Genomic DNA, 26,974 nt, shown 5'->3' with positions numbered 1-26,974 from the left:
CCGATATGTGTTCATGCAGCTAGAGGGAAGTCAAAGCAGCCCGACAACGGTGGGGCAACGCTTGTTTCAGGCAAGGTGGTGAGTCGTGTTATTCATGTTTCTGACAAGGTCCGTGTAAGCCCCTACCCGATGACGGGAATGACGCTTGCTTCAAGCTCGGGCATTGTAATCTCCGAGAGGTCAAAAATCCCCCCTCCTCCTCATCTGCACGAGTGAACCCTCTTCCTCACCTCTGGCGGCGACGCCGCGGCCGATCGCAACATCCTTGGCTCGATCTCGGGGATGCGTTGTGTTCTGGCCACCCCTCAATTCAAGAGAAGAGTACCAATTGGATCAAGAATCAAATCTCTATTCATATCTTTATATCTAACTTGAATGATTAAAGGGAAATTCATAGCATGAAATATTCCCGAAAGAAAAGCAAAACAATGATTCTTGAAAGCTTGGATGAAAGCAGAAAAAAAATCTCTTCTTTTCCGGATCCCATCTCCTCTCAATTCGTCGTCAACGGAAGCAAAAAAATCCAAGATTGATTCGAGTGATTGAAGAAAAAATAGTTTTTAGGAAATGAACCGAACCTAGGAGAAAAGAAATCTTGAAGTGAACAGAGCGCGGTAGTCAAAGAATAGGTTTCTCTAAGAAAAAATTAACTGAAACATACTCCCTCCGTCCTGAATTACTTGTTGCGGAAATGGATGTATTACATCTAGATACATCCATTTCTACGACAAGCAATAGTGCGTACTTTTTATTTCAATTGCCTCAGGAATAGCAACTGAGCATAAAAACAGTGTGTGTCAGAGACGTTGGCCATTGGGCGTTGCCACTGACTGTAGTCCCACCTCGGATATGGGAGGGGGATAGGACCACCTTATAAGGAAGAGTGACACACTCCCTTCAGACTAGTCTTTTGGGATGTAGTGGGCTCTTTGCTTGTAAGGGTGTGTCCGATGCGCACCGAAAACATCGAAACATATGTCGAAGGTTGGGAGCTGGGTCTGGGACGCTAACAATTGGTATCAGAGCTGGGGCCCAGTCTACCCTGTTTAGGGGGGATTGGGTGTCAGAGACACTGGCCATTGGCATTGCCGGTGACTTTAGTCCCACCTCGGATATGCGAGGAGGCTAGTACCACCTTATAAGGAAGAGTGGCACACAATGATAATCATGCTCAAGATCAGAGGGCTATTAAATAGCATAATGGATCTGAACATATAATCTTCCACCAAATAAACCATATAGTAATCAACTACAAGATGTAATCAACACTACTAGTCACCCACAAGTACCAATCTGAGATTCTGGTACAAAAATTTAACACAAGAGATGAACTGGGGTTTGAGAGGAGATGGTGCTGTTGAAGATGTTGATGGAGATTACCCTCCCAAAGATGAGAGAGTTATTGGTGATGACAATGACGATGATTTCCCCCTCCAGGAGGGAAGTTCCCTCGGCGGAATCGCTCCGCCGGAGGGAAAAAGTGCTCCTGCCCAAGTTCCGCCTCGAGATGGCGGTGCTTCATCTCGAAAGTCCCCCTCTGATTTTTTTTTCTAGATCAAAATGACCTATATACCAGAAGATGGGCACCGGAGGTGGGCCGAGCCCCAGACGTGCCCCGGTGTCTTGTGCTCACCAGGGTGGCCTCCTCCGGTAGTTATTTGCTCTAGTATTTATTATATATTCTAAAACAATTCTCAGTAAATTTTTAGCTCATTTGGAGATGTGCAGAATAGGTAGCTCTGACGTAACTTTTTTAGGTCTAGAATTCCAGCTGCCGGTATTCTCCCGCTTTGTGTAAACCATTCATATCATGAGAGAAAAGGCATTAGAATTACTCCATAAAGCATAATTATGCGTAAAAACATTGTAAATAATAGTAGAAAATAATGATGCAAAATGGACGTATTAGGAGGTACCAAAGTAATCTAGGAGTGGATCACTGGACAACGGTCAAGAATATCCTGAAGTACCTGAAAAGGACCAAGGATGTGTTTCTTGTTTATGTAGGTGACGAAGAGCTCGTCGTAAAGGGTTACGTCGATACTAGTTTTCACACAGATCCGGATGACTTTACGTCACAAATCGGATGCGTATTTATATTGAATGGTGGAGTTGCCAGTTGGTCCAGTTCCAAGCAGAGCATCGTGGCAGGATCTACATGTGAAGCGGAGTACATAGCTGCTTTGGAAGCAGCGCATGAATGAGTCTGGATGAAGGAGTTCATATCCGATCTGGTTGTAATACCTAATGCATCGGGTCCAATGACAATCTTTTGTGACAACAATGGAGCAATTGCCTTAGCAAAGGAATCTAGGTTTCACAAGTGAACCAAACACATCAAGAAACGCTTCATCTCCATTCGTGAAAAGGTCAAGGATGGAGACATAGAAATTTGCAAAGTACATATAGATCTGAATATATGGCAGACCCGTTGACAAAACCTCTTCCGCGGGCAAAAACATGATCATCACCAAGACTCAATGGGTGTTAGATTCATTACTATGTAATCTAGATTATTGACTCTAGTGCAAGTGGGAGACTGTTGGAAATATGCCCTAGAGGCAATAACAAAATGGTTATTATTATATTTCCTTAATCATGATAAAGGTTTATTATTCATGCTAGAATTATATTGACCGGAAACTTAAATGCATGTGTGGATACATAAACAAATACCGTGTCCCTAGTATGCCTCTACTAGACTAGCTCGTTGATCAAAAGATGGTTAAGGTTTCCTAACCATAGACATGTGTTGTCACTTGATAACGGGATCACATCATTAGAAGAATAATGTGATGGATAAGACCCATCTGTTAGCTTAGCATATGATCGTTCAGTTTATTGCTACTGCTTTCTTAATGTCAAATACATTTCCTTCGACCATGAGATCATGCAACTCCCGGATACCAGAGGAATAGCTTGTGTGCTATCAAACGTCACAACATAACTAGGTGATCATAAAGATGCTCTACATGTATCTCCAAAGGTGTCTATTGAGTCAGCATGGATTGAGATTGGTGATGTCTACTACACAACCTTCTTCTTGTAGACGTTCTTGGGCCTCCAAGTGCAGAGGTCTGTAGGACAGTAGCAAATTTCCCTCAAGTGGATGACCTAAGGTTTATCAATCCGTAGGAGGCGTAGGATGAAGATGGTCTCTCTCAAGCAACCCTGCAACCAAATAACAAAGAGTCTTTTGTGTCCCCAACACACCCAATACAATGGTAAATTGTATAGGTGCACTAGTTCGGCGAAGAGATGGTGAAACAAGTGGTATATGGATAGTAGATAACGGTATTTGTAATATGAAATTATAAAAACAGCAAGGTAGCAAGTGATAAAAGTGAGCGTAAACGGTATTGCAATGATAGGAAATAAGGCCTAGGGTTCATACTTTCGCTAGTGTAAGTTCCCTCAACAATACTAACATAATTGGATCACATAACTATCCCTCAACATGCAACAAAGAGTCACTCCGAAGTCACTAATAGCGGAGAACGAACAAGAGATTATGGTAGGGTACGAAACCACCTCAAAGTTATTCTTTCCAATCAATCCGTTGGGCTATTCCTATAAGTGTCACAAACAGCCCTAGAGTTCGTACTAGAATAACACCTTAAGACACAAATCAACCAAAACCCTAATGTCACCTAGATACTCCAATGTCACCTCAAGTATCCATGGGTATGATTATACGATATGCATCACACAATCTCAGATTCATCTATTCAACCAACACATAGGACCTCAAAGAGTGCCCCAAAGTTCTATCGGAGAATCACGACGAAAACGTGTGCCAACCCCTATGCATAGGTTCATGGGCGGAACCCGCAAGTTGATCACCAAAACATACATCAAATGAATCACGCGATATCCCATTGTCACCACAGATATCCACGACAACAAATACATCAAGTGTTCTCAAATCTTTAAAGACTCAATCCGATAAGATTACTTCAAAGGGGATACTCAATTCATTACAAGAGAGAAGAGGGGGGAGGAGAAACATAGGATCCAACTATAATAGCAAAGCTCGCGATACATCAAGATCGTGCCAAATCAAGAACAGGAGAGAGAGAGAGATCAAACACATAGCTACTGGTACATACCCTCAGCCACGAGGGAGAACTACTCCCTCCTCATCATGGAGAGCACCGGGATGATGAAGATGGCCACCAGAGAGGGATTGCCCCCTCCGGCAGGGTGCCGGAACGGGTCTAGATTGGTTTTCGGTGGCTACGGAGGCTTCTGTCGGCGGAACTCCCGATCTATTGTTCGTTCTGGAAGTTTTAGGGTACGTAGGTATATATGGGTGCAGGAAGTACGTCGGAGGAGCCACGGGGGCCCCACGAGGCAGGGGCGCGCCCTAGGGGGGGCGCCCCCCACCCTTGTGAGCACCTCCCGTATCTCCTGGCGTGGAGTCCAAGTCTATCAGGTGGCTTCCGTTCTAAAAATAACTTCTCCAGTTGATTTCGTTCCGTTTCGACTCCGTCTGATATTCCTTTTCTTCAAAACACTGAAATAGGCATAAAACAACAAATCTGGGCTGGGCCTTCGGTTAATAGGTTAGTCCCAAAAATAATATAAAAGTGGAAAATAAAGCCCAATATTGCCCAAAACAGTAGATAATATAGCATGGAGCAATCAAAAATTATATATACGTTGGAGACGTATCAATTGGCATTGTCATTCCGTGTGACGGAGAGGTATCTCTGGGCCCTCTCGGTAATATAGCATCACAAGAAGCTTGCAAGCAAAGTGACTAAGGAATTAGTTACGAGATGATGTATTACAGAACGAGTAAAGAGACTTACTGATAACGAGATTGAACTAGGTATGGAGATACCGACGATCGGATGTTGGGCAAGTAACATACCGACAGACAAAGGGAACTACGTATGTTGTCATAAAGGTTCGACTGATAAAGATCTTCGTAGAATATGTAGGAACCAATATGGGCATCCAGGTCCCACTATTGGTTATTGATCGGAGAAGAGTCTCGGTCATGTCTACATCATTCTCGAACTCGTAGGGTCCTCACGCTTAACATTTGTTGACGGTATGGTATTATATGAGTTATGTGAATTGGTGACCGAATGTTGTTCGGAGTCCCGGATGAGATCTCGGACATGATGAGGAGCTCCGGAGGTAAAATTTGATATATAGGACGATAATATTTGGTCCCCGAAAGACTTTCAGAATGCACCAAAGTATTATCAGATCACTGGAAGAGGTTCCGGGAGGCCATGGGAGCATATTGGGCCAAACGGACTAACGAGGGAGAGCACACCAGCCCACATGGGGCTGGCGCGCCCCACCTCATGGCAGGCGGCCCAAGGGAAGGAAGGGAGAGGGCAAGCCCCCTCTTTCCTCTAATTCCACATGCGGGGAAAGGAAAGGGGGGGGGGTGATAACCCACAAGTATAGGGGATCGCAACAGTTTTCGAGGGTAGAGTATTCAACCCAAATTTATTGGTTCGACACAAGGGGAGCCAAAGAATATTCTCAAGTATTAGCAGCTGAGTTGTCAATTCAAACACACCTGGAAACTTAATATCTGCAACAAAGTGTTTAGTAGCAAAGTAATATGATAGTAGTGGTAACGGTAGCAAAAGGTAAAGGTAGCAAAAGTAATATTTTTGGTATTTTGTAGTGATGATAACAATAGCAACGGAAAAGTAAATAAGCGAAGAACAATATATGGAAAGATCGTAGGCAATGGATCGGTGATAGAGAATTATGTCGGATGCAGTTCATTATGTAACAGTCATAACCTAGGGTCACACAGAACTAGCTCCAATTCATCAATGTAATGTAGGCATGTATTCCGCATATAGTCATACGTGCTTATGGAAAAGAACCTGCATGACATCTTTTGTCCTACCCTCCCGTGGCAGCGGGGTCCTAGTGGAAACTAAGGGATATTAAGGCCTCCTTTTAATAGAGTACCGGACCAAAGCATTAACACATAGTGAATACATGAACTCCTCAAACTACGGTCATCACTGGGAGTGGTCCCGATTATTGTCACTTTAGGGTTGCCGAATCATAACACATAGTAGGTGACTATAGACTTGCAAGATAGGATCAAGAACTCACATATATTCATGAAAACATAATAGGTTTAGATCTGAAATCATGGCACCCGGACCCTAGTGACAAGCATTAATCATAGAAAAGTCATAGCAACATCAATCTCAAAACATAGTGGATACTAGGGATCAAACCCTAACAAAACTAACTCGATTACATGATAAATCTCATCCAACCCATCACCGTCCAGCAAGCCTACGATGGAATTACTCACGCACGACGGTGAGCATCATAAAATTGGTGATGGAGGGTGGTTGATGATGACGACGGTGACAGATTCCCCTCTCCGGAGCCCCGAACGGACTCCAGATCAGCCCTCCTGAGAGAGTTTAGGGCTTGGCGGCGGCTCCGTATCGTAAAACACGATGAATCCTTCCTCTTTATTTTTTTCTCCCCGAACACGAATATATGGAGTTGGAGTTGAGGTCGGTGGAGCTCCAAGGGGGCCACGAGGTAGGGGGCGCGGCCCCCACCCTCGTGGCTAGGGTGTGGGCCCCTGGCCTTGATTCTTTGCCAATATTTTTTATTATTTCCAAAAATAATCTCCGTGGAGTTTCAGGTCATTCCGAGAACTTTTGTTTCTGCACATAAATAAGACCATGGCAATTCTGCTAAAAACAGCGTTAGTCCGGGTTAGTTCCATTCAAAGCATGCAAGTTAGAGTCCAAAACAAGGGCAAAAGTGTTTGGAAAAGTAGATACGACGGAGACGTATCAACTCCCCCAAGCTTAAACCTTTTTGCTTGTCCTCAACCAATTCAGTTGACAAACTGAAAGTGATAAAGAAAAACTTTTACAAACTCTGTTTGCTCTTGTTGTTGTAAATATGTAAAGCCAGCATTCAAGTTTTTAGCAAAGATTATGAACTAACCATATTCACAATAACTCTTAGGTCTCATGTTTACTCATATCAATGGCGTAATCAACTAGCGAGCAATAATAATAAACCTCGGATGACAACACTTTCTCAAAACAATCATAATATGATATAACAAGATGGTATCTCGCTAGCCCTTTCTGAGACCATAAAACATAAATGCAGAGCACCTTTAAAGATCAAGGACTGACTAGACATTGTAATTCATGGTAAAAGAGATCCAGTCAAGTCATGCTCAATGTAAACTAATTAGTAATGAATGCAAATGACAGAGGTTCTCTCCAGCGGGTGCTTTTTAATAAGAGGGTGATGACTCAACATAAAAGTAAATAGATAGGCCCTTCGCAGAGGGAAGCATGGATTTGTAGAGATGCCAAAGCTCGATTTTGAAATAGAGATGAATAATATTTTAAGCGGTATACTTTCATTGTCAACATAACAACCAAGATATGGCGATATCTTCTATGCTACGCACATTATAGGCGGTTCCCAAACAGAATGGTAAAGTTTATACTCCCCCTCCACCAACAAGCATCAATCCATGGCTTGCTCGAAACAACGAGTGCCTCCAACTAATAACAATCCCAGGGGGAGTTTTGTTTGCAATTATTTTGATTTGATTTGCATAAAGCATGAGACTGGGCATCCTGGTGACCAGCCATTTTCTCGTGAGTGAGGAGCAAAGTCCACTCCTCTTGAGAATAACCCACCTAACATGGAAGATACGGACATCCCTAGTTGATACATGAGCTATTCAAGCATACAAAACAGAATGTTTATTTGAAGGTTTAGAGTTTGGCACATACAAATTTACTTGGAACGACAGGTAGATATCGTATATAGGTAGGTATGGTGGAATCATATGGAACAACTTTGGGGTTTATGGGATTGGATGCACAAGCAGTATTCCCGCTTAGTACAGGTGAAGGCTAGAAAAAGACTGTGAAGCGACCAGCTAGAGAGCGACAACAGCCATGAACATGCATTAAAATTAATCAACACCGAATGCAAGCATGAGTAGGATATAATGCACCATGAACATAAATATCGTAGAGGCTATGTTGATTTTGTTTCAACTACATGCGTGAACATGTGCCAAGTCAAGCCACTCGAATCGTTCAAAAAAGGATACCACCCTATAATACCACATCACAACCATTTTAATAGCATGTTGGCACGCAAGGTAAACCATTATAAGCTCCTAGCTAATTAAGCATGGCATAAGCAACTATAATCTCTAATTGTCATTGCAAACATGTTTATTCATAATAGGCCAAATCAGCAACGATGAACTAATCATATTTACAAAAACAAGAGAGGTCGAGTTCATACTAGCTTCTCCCATCTCAATCAGTCCATCATATATCGTCATAATTGCCTTTCACTTACACGACCGAATGATGTGAATAATAATAACAGTGCATGTGCATTGGACTAAGCTGGAATCTGCAAGCATTCAATAAGTAGGAGAAGACAAGGCAATATGGACTCTTGGTTAAATCAACAATAATGCATATAGGAGTCACTTTAACAATTTAATTATGGTCTTCTCCTATCGACCCCCAAAGAAAAGAAAATAAATAAAACTATTTACACGGGAAAGCTCCCAACAAGCAAAAGAAGAACATGAAATCTTTTTGAATTTTCTTTTTAATTACTACTACAAGCATGGAAATTAAAACTAGCTAAAATCTACAATTAATTTTTTTGTTTTTCTTAAGGTTTATCAAACACACAAGAAGAAAGCATAAAAAGGAAAATAAACTAGCATGGATATTACAGTGAAAAAGTATGAGCACCCACAACTAGCAATGAGTGTGTGAACATGAATGTAATGTCAGTGAGAAATACGTACTCCCCCAAGCTTAGGCTTTTGGCCTAAGTTGGTCTATGGCCACGGCTGGCCTGGTAGATATCCAAAGTTGTAACTAGGGTCATACTGTGATGCAGCAGTCATTGCATTGTGGGCTGCAGCTTGGAGGCGAGCTATCTCAGCCCTCCTCTTATAGTCTTTCGCCTCCTCTCTGGTTATAAAATATCTCCCTTTTGCCTGAAAGTCAAAGAAAGTAGAAGCAGGGAGAGCGACGTGATAGGTGCGTCGTCTGTCAAAGATTAGTCAGTACTGGAGGAACTGATCGTTCCTCTCAACAAAATGATGACGAACCATAGCCTCATAATCCAAATAAGCAAGAGGCAACTCAATATCATCCTCACGTATGGTTATACCAAGAAAATTAGCTATACGGGTTGCATAAATTCCACCAAAGAAATCTCCATTAAATCTATTATGACGCAACCTATGTGCAACAATGGCTCCCAAGTTATAAGATTTATTTCCTAACACAGCACTCCTAAGAATACCGAGGTCAGGGACACACATGTGACATGCTTCATCCTTACCATTTATGCACCTACCTATGAAGAGAGCAAAATAATGTATAGCAGGAAAATGAAGGCTCCCTATGGTAGCTTGTGCTATATCTCTAGATTCCCCCACAGTTATACTAGCAAGAAAATCTATAAATTCAGATTTGCGAGGTTCACTAGCACTACCCCATTGTGGAAGTTTGCAAGCAGTGGTAAAGTCCTCTAAGTCCATAGTGTAAGCATTTTCATAAAGATCAAACAGGACAGTTTGAGAATTGCGTGAAGATGAAAATTCAAACCTCCTCACAAAGGAACTAGTGAGATAGTGGTACTAATGGCACTTTTCTGCCTCGAAGCTCACAAGATCAGCGTTACGCAAATATGCGTTAAATTCTTATTTAATTCCTGCTCGATCCATGAAGTCCTCTGAAGGCCATTCACAAGGCCACACTGGAGCGTCCCTTGGTGGCTCATCATCAGCATCACGCATTGCAAGCCTGGGTCCTTATTTCCTTGAAGAACCACTTCGGTACATTTTCCTAAACATATTTATTCCTCTGAAAAATTTCTGAAATTTCTAGTAACTTCAAATAAAAGTAAACCAAACTCAACAAAATTGATAGCAACTACTCCTACAAGTGCCTAGAGCATATATTATGCATTAGAACTATTTGGAACCATATAAATTTGACATGCAAGCTCAAGAACATGATCACCTAGACAACACAAATTTGCAATGAATAAAGCACTAGAACAAAAATTAATTGGACCAATGAAGGAGTCACATACCAAGGAACAATCCCCCTAAGCAGTTTTGTGAGAGGTGCTTTGAGCAAGGAGATCGAAAATCACAGCAAAATGAACTAGAACTCGTGCTTGAGCTGGATGGTGATTTTTTTGGGAGGAAGAAGAAGTGTGTGGGTGAAGGAATAAGTGGAGGGGAGCCACCGTGGGCCCACGAGGCAGGGAGGTCCGCCCGGCGAGGGGGGAGGGGGTGGGCGCGCCCTGGACCCTCGTGGCCAGGTGCCAGCTCCCCCTGCTGTGTTCTCAGTGCCAGATATTCTCAAATATTCCAGAAAAAAAGCATATTTAAATTTCAGGGCATTTGGAGAACTTTTATTTTCGGGGTATTTTTATATTGCACAGATAAATCAGAAAATAGACAGAAAATTCTTTTTTTACTTTAATTCAACTAAATAAAAGAAAGTAAAAAGAGGATACAGAGGGTTGTGCTTTCTAACTTCATCCATCTCATGATCATCAAAAGGAATCCATTCAACAGGCATACAGTCCAGGAACCTCTTGCCCTCATCCACCATGCCAGCATGGGCGCACGCGCTCAGCACTGCGGTCATGGTGATGGAATCTGGGTCCACCCCTGTGTTCTTCATCTCAGCAAACAAGGCCAGCGCATCCCCGGGGAGCCCATTGATGGCCAGTCCGGCGATCATGACACTCCACGTCCGGACATCCTTGTCAAGCGTCTCACGGAACACAGACCACGCGCTCTCGACATCTCCGCACCTCATGTACATGTTGAGCAGAGCGGTGCCGAGATTCCGCGTGGTGCTCCGGTGGGTCCTTGCATAGCAAGCATGCGCCCAGCGGCCGGTGTCGAGCGCGCCGAGATGCGCACAGGTGGAAACGAGGGCGAGCAGCGTGACCTCATCGGCGGCGGGCATCTGGCGGGAGAGGCGTAGCACGTGGGCGTAGAAGCCCTGGGAGAGGTGAGCGTGGAGGAGCGAGTTCCAGAGGGGCAGGTCCCTTTGACTGGGGGGACTTGCGCCGAACACCTGGCGTGCGGCGGGCAGGTCCCCGGCGGCAGCGTAGAAGGAGAGGAGTGACGCGCCGATGAAGCGGCCGCGGGAGTCGAGACTGCGGCGGAAGAGGGAGGCGTGGATAGCAGTGCCCGCTGCGGTGGGTGAACCGACGGGGAGAAGGCGGGCGCAGGCGGCGAGGAGTGGCGGGTAGGTGTAGTTGTTGGGGTTGGAGAGGGGGCCGAGGAGCATGGAGCGGTAGAGAGCGACATCGAGGTGGGGGCGGGGACCGTGCGCGAGGGAGAGGATGGTGGTGTTGTAGGAGAAGCTGGAGGGGTGGGCTTGGAGGAGGGAGAGCGCGTAGGGGAGGGAGGTGTTGGCGGCCGATGCGGCGAGCGGGGCGGCGGCTGAGGGGTCGGCGTCGAGGGCGCCGGAGCGGAGGAGGCGCGCGTGGAGAGCCCTGTTCGGGAGTGTGCCCGCGGTGGTCGGCGGCGGCATTGGCGGCGGAGGTGGACCTCCGGCAGCACTATTCCAGCCCTCTCAGACCATTAACCTTTTTGGCCGTTAGATCCTTAGTTTGATGCATTTTTGGCCGTCAGATTTGCTCTCAATCGCCCCACAGCCGCAGTTCATTGTTAACGAGCGGCAACCGTTATGGCCGCTGCTCTGGTCGCATTTTTTGGCCTCTGTGGTAAACTTCGGCCTAATGGACGAACAACGTATTGTTAGGTTTCTTACCTTTTTCAGCTGAATCTGTCGGCATACAATGGCTGGGGCACATGTTACTATCAGTGTGTTCTTATGACTCATTTAACTAAATTTATGCCTAATATCAAATTATCAATATCTGTGTCTATGTACGTTTTAATCACATGATATGATATTACTCTCTAGAACTGTTTTAAATAATTGCATCCGATCTAGCAGGTTATTTAACAAGTGAAAATTGTGAAAAAGAAATAGACAAGGCGTTGATGCGTCCAAATGACACCATGGATCAAATGAAAATATTGTGGATCACTCCGACGCTGTTGTCTGCGCTGTCGCACTGGTTTTTGCATGTCGTGTTCCTCTACTTTTGTGCTAGGGACCGTGGTTCTTATTGCATCCTACTCACATAGGTTAGCACGTTTCCTGGTTGACTTCTGGATCGATTTGAAACTAGGATGTTAGGTTTCTTGATTTTCTTATGGCAGCCGTTTTTCTGTCAGGTGAGTATCTCACATTAGTTATGTGTTCGTTCTGAGAGAGAATGAGGATTTTTAAGTTATATGATGTTTCGGACCGTCTGAACTGTGATGTTAAGGTTTTAATTGTTCCTACTCTATTCGGCATACATCAACCTTCCAGCTGAGATGTGATTATATTATCGGAGGTTGTCAAATTTAGGGGCCATATTCTTATTGTTTTCTTCAGATCTTGTATTTCCCAAGAACCTGCTGGTGAGATCAATCACGAATGGTTTCAGCCGATGCATCTTCACGGCTGGGAGCACAAAAAACCTTAACTGAAAGTATTCAAGAACAGCGGTGTTAAACTGCAAATCACAGGAATTAGGAGAACTTGTTAGGATGTCGTGCGAGCACAAGGAAAACTCAGCAGACTTTTTGATGACAACTACAAAAAAACATAAAAGGTGATATTTTCTTTCTTAATTATTTACCTAGGTTGGAGAAATAACAAAGTACTGATGGGACATAGTAGGTGTCTGGTTTGGTTGAAGCGCTGGTTTATATGATAGACAGGGCGTGGGAGAAACTTAAAGATTGAGAATTTGTACGTAGCTTTGGCTGATGAAGCTGACTTGCACTCCCCAGTTGCGTTACCAAATGTAAATTATTTATGATGCAAGTTATTATGAGTATATATGTTGTGAACATTAAGAAATATCCTTCAATTTTGGATCCATAATTAAGAAATATTCAGTAAGCCAATAGATGTGCTATTAAGACAACGTATTCTAGATCTGTAAACAATTATTACAAGCATAGGAAACTACTATAAAGGCGAAAATCCATCTCTGTACCCGAGCTCATCTGCACCCGATATGTGTTCATGCAGCTAGAGGGAAGTCAATGCAGGTTGTGACATGTTTGTTCAACAAAGTCTAACACAGGCAGAATTCAGGTTAAGAAGACGACGAGTAGGTCACACATGAAAATGCCGGTGAAAGACTTTTACAGATCATTTTTCCATTCAGTGTCCATAATGATCGAACCGACTTCACAATACATGTTTGGTATCTCCATATATTTACAGAATATCCTATATAATCTTTCACGTCTTCATATACTTGCAAAAATTCCTACCATTTTATATCAATAATCAACGGGCATAGAAACGCGTGCCGACATGATCTAGTGATGTACTACTAGGTACCGCTCCATCAGCTGCTTGCGGATGCTGCAGGCGTGGCCATCTCTGCTGTCAGAACATAGGAGTAGCCTGAACTCCCTTTTTTTTAACACAACCTGGTTTCTGAAAACGAAGCAATGCACGTATATGGTTTATGTGATTACATTTGTTGTAAATATTCATGCAACTCCCCTGAAAAAATATTCTTGCAACTTTCTTACAACATTGTGTATCAATTGAAAGGTCGAGCTGCCCCGTGTCGTCTTTGGTGCCTCGAGTAGCGCGGGGTGACCAGAACGGCCACCACCTCCCTCCTCCCCTCCCCTCGGTGCCACCAAAGGAACCGTCAACAAAAGCAGCCCGACAACGGTGGGGCAACGCTTGTTTCAGGCAAGGAGGTGAGTCGTGTTATTCATGTTTCTGACAAGGTCCATGTAAGCCCCTACCCGATGACGGGAATGACGCTTGCTTCAAGCTCGGGCATTGTAATCTCTGAGAGGTCAAAAATCCCCCCTCCTCCTCATCCGCACGAGTGAACCCTCTTCCTCACCTCTGGCGGCGACGCCGCGGCCGATCGCAACATCCTTGGCTCGATCTCGGGGATGCGTTGTGTTCTGGCCACCCCTCAATTCAAGAGAAGAGTACCAATTGGATCAAGAATCAAATCTCTATTCATATCTTTATATCTAACTTGAATGATTAAAGGGAAATTCATAGCATGAAATATTCCCGAAAGAAAAGCAAAACAATGATTCTTGAAAGCTTGGATGAAAGCAGAACAAAAATCTCTTCTTTTTCGGATCCCATCTCCTCTCAATTCGTCGTCAACGGAAGCAAAAAAATCCAAGATTGGTTCGAGTGATTGAACAAAAAATAGTTTTTAGGAAATGAACCGAACCCGGGAGAAAAGAAATCTTGAAGTGAACAGAGCGCGGTAGTCAAAGAATAGGTTTCTCTAAGAAAAAATTAACTGAAACATACTCCCTCCGTCCTGAATTACTTGTTGCGGAAATGGATGTATTACATCTAGATACATCCATTTCTACGACAAGCAATAGTGCGTACTTTTTATTTCAATTGCCTCAGGAATAGCAACTGAGCATAAAAACAGTGTGTGTCAGAGACGTTGGCCATTGGGCGTTGCCACTGACTGTAGTCCCACCTCGGATATGGGAGGGGGCTAGGACCACCTTATAAGGAAGAGTGACACACTCCCTTCAGACTAGTCTTTTGGGATGTAGTGGGCTCTTTGCTTGTAAGGGTGTGTCCGATGCGCACCGAAAACGTCGAAACATATGTCGAAGGTTGGGAGCTGGGTCTGGGACGCTAACAATTGGTATCAGAGCTGGGGCCCAGTCTACCCTGTTTAGGGGGGATTGGGTGTCAGAGACACTGGCCATTGGCGTTGCCGGTGACTTTAGTCCCACCTCGGATATGCGAGGAGGCTAGTACCACCTTATAAGGAAGAGTGGCACACAATGATAATCATGCTCAAGATCAGAGGGCTATTAAATAGCATAATGGATCTGAACATATAATCTTCCACCAAATAAACCATATAGTAATCAACTACAAGATGTAATCAACACTACTAGTCACCCACAAGTACCAATCTGAGATTCTAGTACAAAAATTTAACACAAGAGATGAACTGGGGTTTGAGAGGAGATGGTGCTGTTGAAGAGGTTGATGGAGATTGCCCTCCCAAAGATGAGAGAGTTATTGGTGATGACAATGACGATGATTTCCCCCTCCAGGAGGGAAGTTCCCTCGGCGGAATCGCTCCGCCGGAGGGAAAAAGTGCTCCTGCCCAAGTTCCGCCTCGAGACGGCGGTTCTTCATCTCGAAAGTCCCCCTCTGATTTTTTTTCTAGATCAAAATGACCTATATACCAGAAGATGGGCACCGGAGGTGGGCCGAGCCCCAGGCGTGCCCTGGTGTCTTGTGCTCACCAGGGTGGCCTCCTCCGGTAGTTATTTGCTCTAGTATTTATTATATATTCTAAAAAAATTCTCCGTAATTTTTAGCTCATTTGGAGATGTGCAGAATAGGTAGCTCTGACGTAACTTTTTTAGGTCCAGAATTCCAGCTGCCGGTATTCTCCCGCTTTGTGTAAACCATTCATATCATGAGAGAAAAGGCATTAGAATTACTCCATAAAGCATAATTATGCATAAAAACATTGTAAATAATAGTAGAAAATAATGATGCAAAATGGACGTATTAGGAGGTACCAAAGTAATCTAGGAGTGGATCACTGGACAACGGTCAAGAATATCCTGAAGTACCTGAAAAGGACCAAGGATGTGTTTCTTGTTTATGTAGGTGACGAAGAGCTCGTCGTAAAGGGTTACGTCGATACTAGTTTTCACAAAGATCCGGATGACTTTAAGTCACAAATCGGATGCGTATTTATATTGAATGGTGGAGTTGCCAGTTGGTGCAGTTCCAAGCAGAGCATCGTGGCAGGATCTACATGTGAAGCGGAGTACATAGCTGCTTTGGAAGCAGCGCATGAATGAGTCTGGATGAAGGAGTTCATATCCGATCTGGTTGTAATACCTAATGCATCGGGTCCAATGACAATCTTTTGTGACAACAATGGAGCAATTGCCTTAGCGAAGGAATCTAGGTTTCACAAGTGAACCAAACACATCAAGAAACGCTTCAGCTCCATTCGTGAAAAGGTCAAGGATGGAGACATAGAAATTTGCAAAGTACATATAGATCTGAATATATGGCAGACCCGTTGACAAAACCTCTTCCGCGGGCAAAAACATGATCATCACCAAGACTCAATGGGTGTTAGATTCATTACTATGTAATCTAGATTATTGACTCTAGTGCAAGTGGGAGACTGTTGGAAATATGCCCTAGAGGCAATAACAAAATGGTTATTATTATATTTCCTTAATCATGATAAAGGTTTATTATTCATGCTAGAATTATATTGACCGGAAACTTAAATGCATGTGTGGATACATAAACAAATACCGTGTCCCTAGTATGCCTCTACTAGACTAGCTCGTTGATCAAAAGATGGTTAAGGTTTCCTAACCATAGACATGTGTTGTCACTTGATAACGGGATCACATCATTAGAAGAATAATGTGATGGATAAGACCCATCTGTTAGCTTAGCATATGATCGTTCAGTTTATTGCTACTGCTTTCTTAATGTCAAATACATTTCCTTCGACCATGAGATCATGCAACTCCCGGATACCAGAGGAATAGCTTGTGTGCTATCAAACGTCACAACATAACTAGGTGATCATAAAGATGCTCTACATGTATCTCCAAAGGTGTCTATTGAGTCAGCATGGATTGAGATTGGTGATGTCTACTACACAACCTTCTTCTTGTAGACGTTCTTGGGCCTCCAAGTGCAGAGGTCTGTAGGACAGTAGCAAATTTCCCTCAAGTGGATGACCTAAGGTTTATCAATCCGTAGGAGGCGTAGGATGAAGATGGTCTCTCTCAAGCAACCCTGCAACCAAATAACAAAGAGTCTTTTGTGTCCCCAACACACCCAATACAATGGTAAATTGTATAGGTGCACTAGTTCGGCGAAGAGATGGTGAAACAAGTGGTATATGGATAGTAGATAACGGTATTTGTAATATGAAATTATAAAAACAGCAAGGTAGCAAGTGATAAAAGTGAGCGTAAACGGTATTGCAATGATAGGAAATAAGGCCTAGGGTTCATACTTTCGCTAGTGTAAGTTCCCTCAACAATACTAACATAATTGGATCACATAACTATCCCTCAACATGCAACAAAGAGTCACTCCGAAGTCACTAATAGCGGAGAACGAACAAGAGATTATGGTAGGGTACGAAACCACCTCAAAGTTATTCTTTCCAATCAATCCGTTGGGCTATTCCTATAAGTGTCACAAACAGCCCTAGAGTTCGTACTAGAATAACACCTTAAGACACAAATCAACCAAAACCCTAATGTCACCTAGATACTCCAATGTCACCTCAAGTATCCGTGGGTATGATTATACGATATGCATCACACAATCTCAGATTCATCTATTCAACCAACACATAGGACCTCAAAGAGTGCCCCAAAGTTCTATCGGAGAATCACGACGAAAACGTGTGCCAACCCCTATGCATAGGTTCATGGGCGGAACCCGCAAGTTGATCACCAAAACATACATCAAGTGAATCACGCGATATCCCATTGTCACCACAGATATCCATGGCAACAAATACATCAAGTGTTCTCAAATCTTTAAAGACTCAATCCGATAAGATTACTTCAAAGGGGAAACTCAATTCATTACAAGAGAGAAGAGGGGGGAGGAGAAACATAGGATCCAACTATAATAGCAAAGCTCGCGATACATAAAGATCGTGCCAAATCAAGAACAGGAGAGAGAGAGATCAAACACATAGCTACTGGTACATACCCTCAGCCACGAGGGAGAACTACTCCCTCCTCGTCATGGAGAGCACCGGGATGATGAAGATGGCCACCAGAGAGGGATTGCCCCCTCCGGCAGGGTGCCGGAACGGGTCTAGATTGGTTTTCGGTGGCTACGGAGGCTTCTGTCGGCGGAACTCCCGATCTATTGTTCGTTCTGGAAGTTTTAGGGTACGTAGGTATATATGGGTGCAGGAAGTACGTCGGAGGAGCCATGGGGGCCCCACGAGGCAGGGGCGCGCCCTAGGGGGGGCGCCCCCCACCCTTGTGAGCACCTCCCATATCTCCTGGCGTGGAGTCCAAGTCTATCAGGTGGCTTCCGTTCTAAAAATAACTTCTCCAGTTGATTTCGTTCCGTTTCGACTCCGTCTGATATTCCTTTTCTTCAAAACACTGAAATAGGCATAAAACAACAAATCTGGGCTGGGCCTTCGGTTAATAGGTTAGTCCCAAAAATAATATAAAAGTGGAAAATAAAGCCCAATATTGCCCAAAACAGTAGATAATATAGCATGGAGCAATCAAAAATTATATATACGTTGGAGACGTATCAATTGGCATTGTCATTCCGTGTGACGGAGAGGTATCTCTGGGCCCTCTCGGTAATATAGCATCACAAGAAGCTTGCAAGCAAAGTGACTAAGGAATTAGTTACGAGATGATGTATTACAGAACGAGTAAAGAGACTTACTGATAACGAGATTGAACTAGGTATGGAGATACCGACGATCGGATGTTGGGCAAGTAACATACCGACAGACAAAGGGAACTACGTATGTTGTCATAAAGGTTCGACTGATAAAGATCTTCGTAGAATATGTAGGAACCAATATGGGCATCCAGGTCCCACTATTGGTTATTGATCGGAGAAGAGTCTCGGTCATGTCTACATCATTCTCGAACTCGTAGGGTCCTCACGCTTAACATTTGTTGACGGTATGGTATTATATGAGTTATGTGAATTGGTGACCGAATGTTGTTCGGAGTCCCGGATGAGATCTCGGACATGACGAGGAGCTCCGGAGGTAAAATTTGATATATAGGACGATAATATTTGGTCCCCGAAAGACTTTCAGAATGCACCAAAGTATTATCAGATCACTGGAAGAGGTTCCGGGAGGCCATGGGAGCATATTGGGCCAAACGGACTAACGAGGGAGAGCACACCAGCCCACATGGGGCTGGCGCGCCCCACCTCATGGCAGGCGGCCCAAGGGAAGGAAGGGAGAGGGCAAGCCCCCTCTTTCCTCTAATTCCACATGCGGGGAAAGGAAAGGGGGGGGGTGATAACCCACAAGTATAGGGGATCGCAACAGTTTTCGAGGGTAGAGTATTCAACCCAAATTTATTGGTTCGACACAAGGGGAGCCAAAGAATATTCTCAAGTATTAGCAGCTGAGTTGTCAATTCAAACACACCTGGAAACTTAATATCTGCAACAAAGTGTTTAGTAGCAAAGTAATATGATAGTAGTGGTAACGGTAGCAAAAGGTAAAGGTAGCAAAAGTAATATTTTTGGTATTTTGTAGTGATGATAACAATAGCAACGGAAAAGTAAATAAGCGAAGAACAATATATGGAAAGATCGTAGGCAATGGATCGGTGATAGAGAATTATGTCGGATGCAGTTCATTATGTAACAGTCATAACCTAGGGTCACACAGAACTAGCTCCAATTCATCAATGTAATGTAGGCATGTATTCCGCATATAGTCATACGTGCTTATGGAAAAGAACCTGCATGACATCTTTTGTCCTACCCTCCCGTGGCAGCGGGGTCCTAGTGGAAACTAAGGGATATTAAGGCCTCCTTTTAATAGAGTACCGGACCAAAGCATTAACACATAGTGAATACATGAACTCCTCAAACTACGGTCATCACTGGGAGTGGTCCCGATTATTGTCACTTTAGGGTTGCCGAATCATAACACACAGTAGGTGACTATAGACTTGCAAGATAGGATCAAGAACTCACATATATTCATGAAAACATAATAGGTTTAGATCTGAAATCATGGCACCCGGACCCTAGTGACAAGCATTAAGCATAGAAAAGTCATAGCAACATCAATCTCAAAACATAGTGGATACTAGGGATCAAACCCTAACAAAACTAACTCGATTACATGATAAATCTCATCCAACCCATCACCGTCCAGCAAGCCTACGATGGAATTACTCACGCACGACGGTGAGCATCATAAAATTGGTGATGGAGGGTGGTTGATGATGACGACGGTGACATATTCCCCTCTCCGGAGCCCCGAACGGACTCCAGATCAGCCCTCCTGAGAGAGTTTAGGGATTGGCGGCGGCTCCGTATCGTAAAACACGATGAATCCTTCCTCTTTATTTTTTTCTCCCCGAACACGAATATATGGAGTTGGAGTTGAGGTCGGTGGAGCTCCAAGGGGGCCACGAGGTAGGGGGCGCGGCCCCCACCCTCGTGGCTAGGGTGTGGGCCCCTGGCCTTGATTCTTTGCCAATATTTTTTATTATTTCCAAAAATAATCTCCGTGGAGTTTCAGGTCATTCCGAGAACTTTTGTTTCTGCACATAAATAAGACCATGGCAATTCTGCTAAAAACAGCGTTAGTCCGGGTTAGTTCCATTCAAAGCATGCAAGTTAGAGTCCAAAACAAGGGCAAAAGTGTTTGGAAAAGTAGATACGACGGAGACGTATCAACTCCCCCAAGCTTAAATCTTTTTGCTTGTCCTCAACCAATTCAGTTGACAAACTGAAAGTGATAAAGAAAAACTTTTACAAACTCTGTTTGCTCTTGTTGTTGTAAATATGTAAAGCCAGCATTCAAGTTTTTAGCAAATATTATGAACTAACCATATCCACAATAACTCTTAGGTCTCATGTTTACTCATATCAATGGCGTAATCAACTAGCGAGCAATAATAATAAACCTCGGATGACAACACTTTCTCAAAACAATCATAATATGATATAACAAGATGGTATCTCGCTAGCCCTTTCTGAGACCATAAAACATAAATGCAGAGCACCTTTAAAGATCAAGGACTGACTAGACATTGTAATTCATGGTAAAAGAGATCCAGTCAAGTCATGCTCAATGTAAACTAATTAGTAATGAATGCAAATGACAGAGGTTCTCTCCAGCGGGTGCTTTTTAATAAGAGGGTGATGACTCAACATAAAAGTAAATAGATAGGCCCTTCGCAGAGGGAAGCATGGATTTGTAGAGATGCCAAAGCTCGATTTTGAAATAGAGATGAATAATATTTTAAGCGGTATACTTTCATTGTCAACATAACAACCAAGATATGGCGATATCTTCTATGCTACGCACATTATAGGCGGTTCCCAAACAGAATGGTAAAGTTTATACTCCCCCTCCACCAACAAGCATCAATCCATGGCTTGCTCGAAACAACGAGTGCCTCCAACTAATAACAATCCCAGGGGGAGTTTTGTTTGCAATTATTTTGATTTGATTTGCATAAAGCATGAGACTGGGCATCCTGGTGACCAGCCATTTTCTCGTGAGTGAGGAGCAAAGTCCACTCCTCTTGAGAATAACCCACCTAACATGGAAGATACGGACATCCCTAGTTGATACATGAGCTATTCAAGCATACAAAACAGAATGTTTATTTGAAGGTTTAGAGTTTGGCACATACAAATTTACTTGGAACGACAGGTAGATATCGTATATAGGTAGGTATGGTGGAATCATATGGAACAACTTTGGGGTTTATGGGATTGGATGCACAAGCAGTATTCCCGCTTAGTACAGGTGAAGGCTAGAAAAAGACTGTGAAGCGACCAGCTAGAGAGCGACAACAGCCATGAACATGCATTAAAATTAATCAACACCGAATGCAAGCATGAGTAGGATATAATGCACCATGAACATAAATATCGTAGAGGCTATGTTGATTTTGTTTCAACTACATGCGTGAACATGTGCCAAGTCAAGCCACTCGAATCGTTCAAAAAAGGATACCACCCTATAATACCACATCACAACCATTTTAATAGCATGTTGGCACGCAAGGTAAACCATTATAAGCTCCTAGCTAATTAAGCATGGCATAAGCAACTATAATCTCTAATTGTCATTGCAAACATGTTTATTCATAATAGGCCAAATCAGCAACGATGAACTAATCATATTTACAAAAACAAGAGAGGTCGAGTTCATACCAGCTTCTCCCATCTCAATCAGTCCATCATATATCGTCATAATTGCCTTTCACTTACACGACCGAATGATGTGAATAATAATAACAGTGCATGTGCATTGGACTAAGCTGGAATCTGCAAGCATTCAATAAGTAGGAGAAGACAAGGCAATATGGACTCTTGGTTAAATCAACAATAATGCATATAGGAGTCACTTTAACAATTTAATTATGGTCTTCTCCTATCGACCCCCAAAGAAAAGAAAATAAATAAAACTATTTACACGGGAAAGCTCCCAACAAGCAAAAGAAGAACATGAAATCTTTTTGAATTTTCTTTTTAATTACTACTACAAGCATGGAAATTAAAACTAGCTAAAATCTACAATTAATTTTTTTGTTTTTCTTAAGGTTTATCAAACACACAAGAAGAAAGCATAAAAAGGAAAATAAACTAGCATGGATATTACAGTGAAAAAGTATGAGCACCCACAACTAGCAATGAGTGTGTGAACATGAATGTAATGTCAGTGAGAAATACGTACTCCCCCAAGCTTAGGCTTTTGGCCTAAGTTGGTCTATGGCCACGGCTGGCCTGGTAGATATCCAAAGTTGTAACTAGGGTCATACTGTGATGCAGCAGTCATTGCATTGTGGGCTGCAGCTTGGAGGCGAGCTATCTCAGCCCTCCTCTTATAGTCTTTCGCCTCCTCTCTGGTTATAAAATATCTCCCTTTTGCCTGAAAGTCAAAGAAAGTAGAAGCAGGGAGAGCGACGTGATAGGTGCGTCGTCTGTCAAAGATTAGTCAGTACTGGAGGAACTGATCGTTCCTCTCAACAAAATGATGACGAACCATAGCCTCATAATCCAAATAAGCAAGAGGCAACTCAATATCATCCTCACGTATGGTTATACCAAGAAAATTAGCTATACGGGTTGCATAAATTCCACCAAAGAAATCTCCATTAAATCTATTATGACGCAACCTATGTGCAACAATGGCTCCCAAGTTATAAGATTTATTTCCTAACACAGCACTCCTAAGAATACCGAGGTCAGGGACACACATGTGACATGCTTCATCCTTACCATTTATGCACCTACCTATGAAGAGAGCAAAATAATGTATAGCAGGAAAATGAAGGCTCCCTATGGTAGCTTGTGCTATATCTCTAGATTCCCCCACAGTTATACTAGCAAGAAAATCTATAAATTCAGATTTGCGAGGTTCACTAGCACTACCCCATTGTGGAAGTTTGCAAGCAGTGGTAAAGTCCTCTAAGTCCATAGTGTAAGCATTTTCATAAAGATCAAACAGGACAGTTTGAGAATTGCGTGAAGATGAAAATTCAAACCTCCTCACAAAGGAACTAGTGAGATAGTGGTACTAACGGCACTTTTCTGCCTCGAAGCTCACAAGATCAGTGTTACGCAAATATGCGTTAAATTCTTCTTTAATTCCTGCTCGATCCATGAAGTCCTCTGAAGGCCATTCACAAGGCCACACTGGAGCGTCCCTTGGTGGCTCATCATCAGCATCACGCATTGCAAGCCTGGGTCCTTATTTCCTTGAAGAACCACTTCGGTACATTTTCCTAAACATATTTATACCTCTGAAAAATTTCTGGAATTTTTAGTAACTTCAAATAAAAGTAAACCAAACTCAACAAAATTGATAGCAACTACTCCTACAAGTGCCTAGAGCATATATTATGCATTAGAACTATTTGGAACCATATAAATTTGACATGCAAGCTCAAGAACATGATCACCTAGACAACACAAATTTGCAATGAATAAAGCACTAGAACAAAAATTAATTGGACCAATGAAGGAGTCACATACCAAGGAACAATCCCCCTAAGCAGTTTTGTGAGAGGTGCTTTGAGCAAGGAGATCGAAAATCACAGCAAAATGAACTAGAACTCGTGCTTGAGCTGGATGGTGATTTTTTTGGGAGGAAGAAGAAGTGTGTGGGTGAAGGAATAAGTGGAGGGGAGCCACCGTGGGCCCACGAGGCAGGGAGGTCCGCCCGGCGAGGGGGGAGGGGGTGGGCGCGCCCTGGACCCTCGTGGCCAGGTGCCAGCTCCCCCTGCTGTGTTCTCAGTGCCAGATATTCTCAAATATTCCAGAAAAAAAGCATATTTAAATTTCAGGGCATTTGAAGAACTTTTATTTTCGGGGTATTTTTATATTGCACAGATAAATCAGAAAATAGACAGAAAATTCTTTTTTTACTTTAATTCAACTAAATAAAAGAAAGTAAAAAGAGGATACAGAGGGTTGTGCTTTCTAACTTCATCCATCTCATGATCATCAAAAGGAATCCATTCAACAGGCATACAGTCCAGGAACCTCTTGCCCTCATCCACCATGCCAGCATGGGCGCACGCGCTCAGCACTGCGGTCATGGTGATGGAATCTGGGTCCACCCCTGTGTTCTTCATCTCAGCAAACAAGGCCAGCGCATCCCCGGGGAGCCCATTGATGGCCAGTCCGGCGATCATGACACTCCACGTCCGGACATCCTTGTCAAGCGTCTCACGGAACACAGACCACGCGCTCTCGACATCTCCGCACCTCATGTACATGTTGAGCAGAGCGGTGCCGAGATTCCGCGTGGTGCTCCGGTGGGTCCTTGCATAGCAAGCATGCGCCCAGCGGCCGGTGTCGAGCGCGCCGAGATGCGCACAGGTGGAAACGAGGGCGAGCAGCGTGACCTCATCGGCGGCGGGCATCTGGCGGGAGAGGCGTAGCACGTGGGCGTAGAAGCCCTGGGAGAGGTGAGCGTGGAGGAGCGAGTTCCAGAGGGGCAGGTCCCTTTGACTGGGGGGACTTGCGCCGAACACCTGGCGTGCGGCGGGCAGGTCCCCGGCGGCAGCGTAGAAGGAGAGGAGTGACGCGCCGATGAAGCGGCCGCGGGAGTCGAGACCGCGGCGGAAGAGGGAGGCGTGGATAGCAGTGCCCGCTGCGGTGGGTGAACCGACGGGGAGAAGGCGGGCGCAGGCGGCGAGGAGTGGCGGGTAGGTGTAGTTGTTGGGGTTGGAGAGGGGGCCGAGGAGCATGGAGCGGTAGAGAGCGACAGCGAGGTGGGGGCGGGGACCGTGCGCGAGGGAGAGGATGGTGGTGTTGTAGGAGAAGCTGGAGGGGTGGGCTTGGAGGAGGGAGAGCGCGTACGGGAGGGAGGTGTTGGCGGCTGACGCGGCGAGCGGGGCGGCGGCTGAGGGGTCGGCGTCGAGGGCGCCGGAGCGGAGGAGGCGCGCGTGGAGAGCCCTGTTCGGGAGTGTGCCTGCGGTGGTCGGCGGCGGCATTGGCGGCGGAGGTGGACCTCCGGCAGCACTATTCCAGCCCTCTCAGACCATTAACCTTTTTGGCCATTAGATCCTTAGTTTGATGCATTTTTGGCCGTCAGATTTGCTCTCAATCGCCCCACAGCCGCAGTTCGTTGTTAACGAGCGCCAACCGTTATGGTCGCTGCTCTGGTCGCATTTTTTGGCCTCTGTGGTAAACTTCGGCCTAATGGACGAACAACGTATTGTTAGGTTTCTTACCTTTTTCAGCTGAATCTGTCGGCATACAATGGCTGGGGCACATGTTACTATCAGTGTGTTCTTATGACTCGTTTAACTAAATTTATGCCTAATATCAAATTATCAATATCTGTGTCTATGTACGTTTTAATCACATGATATGATATTACTCTCTAGAACTGTTTTAAATAATTGCATCCGATCTAGCAGGTTATTTAACAAGTGAAAATTGTGAAAAAGAAATAGACAAGGCGTTGATGCGTCCAAATGACACCATGGATCAAATGAAAATATTGTGGATCACTCCGACGCTGTTGTCTGCGCTGTCGCACTGGTTTTTGCATGTCGTGTTCCTCTACTTTTGTGCTAGGGACCGTGGTTCTTATTGCATCCTACTCACATAGGTTAGCACGTTTCCTGGTTGACTTCTGGATCGATTTGAAACTAGGATGTTAGGTTTCTTGATTTTCTTATGGCAGCCGTTTTTCTGTCAGGTGAGTATCTCACATTAGTTATGTGTTCGTTCTGAGAGAGAATGAGGATTTTTAAGTTATATGATGTTTCGGACCGTCTGAACTGTGATGTTAAGGTTTTAATTGTTCCTACTCTATTCGGCATACATCAACCTTCCAGCTGAGATGTGATTATATTATCGGAGGTTGTCAAATTTAGGGGCCATATTCTTATTGTTTTCTTCAGATCTTGTATTTCCCAAGAACCTGCTGGTGAGATCAATCACGAATGGTTTCAGCCGATGCATCTTCACGGCTGGGAGCACAAAAAACCTTAACTGAAAGTATTCAAGAACAGCGGTGTTAAACTGCAAATCACAGGAATTAGGAGAACTTGTTAGGATGTCGTGCGAGCACAAGGAAAACTCAGCAGACTTTTTGATGACAACTACAAAAAAACATAAAAGGTGATATTTTCTTTCTTAATTATTTACCTAGGTTGGAGAAATAACAAAGTACTGATGGGACATAGTAGGTGTCTGGTTTGGTTGAAGCGCTGGTTTATATGATAGACAGGGCGTGGGAGAAACTTAAAGATTGAGAATTTGTACGTAGCTTTGGCTGATGAAGCTGACTTGCACTCCCCAGTTGCGTTACCAAATGTAAATTATTTATGATGCAAGTTATTATGAGTATATATGTTGTGAACATTAAGAAATATCCTTCAATTTTGGATCCATAATTAAGAAATATTCAGTAAGCCAATAGATGTGCTATTAAGACAACGTATTCTAGATCTGTAAACAATTATTACAAGCATAGGAAACTACTATAAAGGCGAAAATCCATCTCTGTACCCGAGCTCATCTGCACCCGATATGTGTTCATGCAGCTAGAGGGAAGTCAATGCAGGTTGTGACATGTTTGTTCAACAAAGTCTAACACAGGC

General features: G+C 43.8%; 2 protein-coding genes across 2 annotated transcripts; both read right to left on the bottom strand.

The window, feature by feature from the left end:
• Positions 1–10,048: 10,048 nt before the first annotated feature.
• On the bottom strand, positions 10,049–11,591 carry LOC147973621 (pentatricopeptide repeat-containing protein At5g43790-like). Its single transcript, XM_087524742.1, has 2 exons — positions 10,558–11,591; positions 10,049–10,052 (listed from the first exon to the last, which is right to left on the bottom strand). The coding sequence occupies exons 1-2, from the start codon at positions 11,589–11,591 to the stop codon at positions 10,049–10,051; spliced, it is 1,038 nt and encodes a 345-aa protein (XP_087380868.1).
• A 12,220-nt stretch (positions 11,592–23,811) lies between these two features.
• On the bottom strand, positions 23,812–25,354 carry LOC147973620 (pentatricopeptide repeat-containing protein At2g34400-like). Its single transcript, XM_087524741.1, has 2 exons — positions 24,321–25,354; positions 23,812–23,815 (listed from the first exon to the last, which is right to left on the bottom strand). Exons 1-2 carry the CDS (start codon positions 25,352–25,354, stop codon positions 23,812–23,814), a joined length of 1,038 nt encoding a protein of 345 aa, XP_087380867.1.
• Between the last annotated feature and the right edge of the window lie 1,620 nt (positions 25,355–26,974).

Source organism: Triticum urartu, chromosome 5A (assembly GCF_056163025.1).
Source record: "Triticum urartu cultivar PI428250 chromosome 5A, HENAU_Tu73, whole genome shotgun sequence".
In the NCBI taxonomy this organism is placed as follows: domain Eukaryota; kingdom Viridiplantae; phylum Streptophyta; class Magnoliopsida; order Poales; family Poaceae; genus Triticum; species Triticum urartu.
The sequence above is the reverse complement of the archived record's forward strand: the minus strand, read 5'-3'. Positions and strand labels throughout refer to the sequence as shown.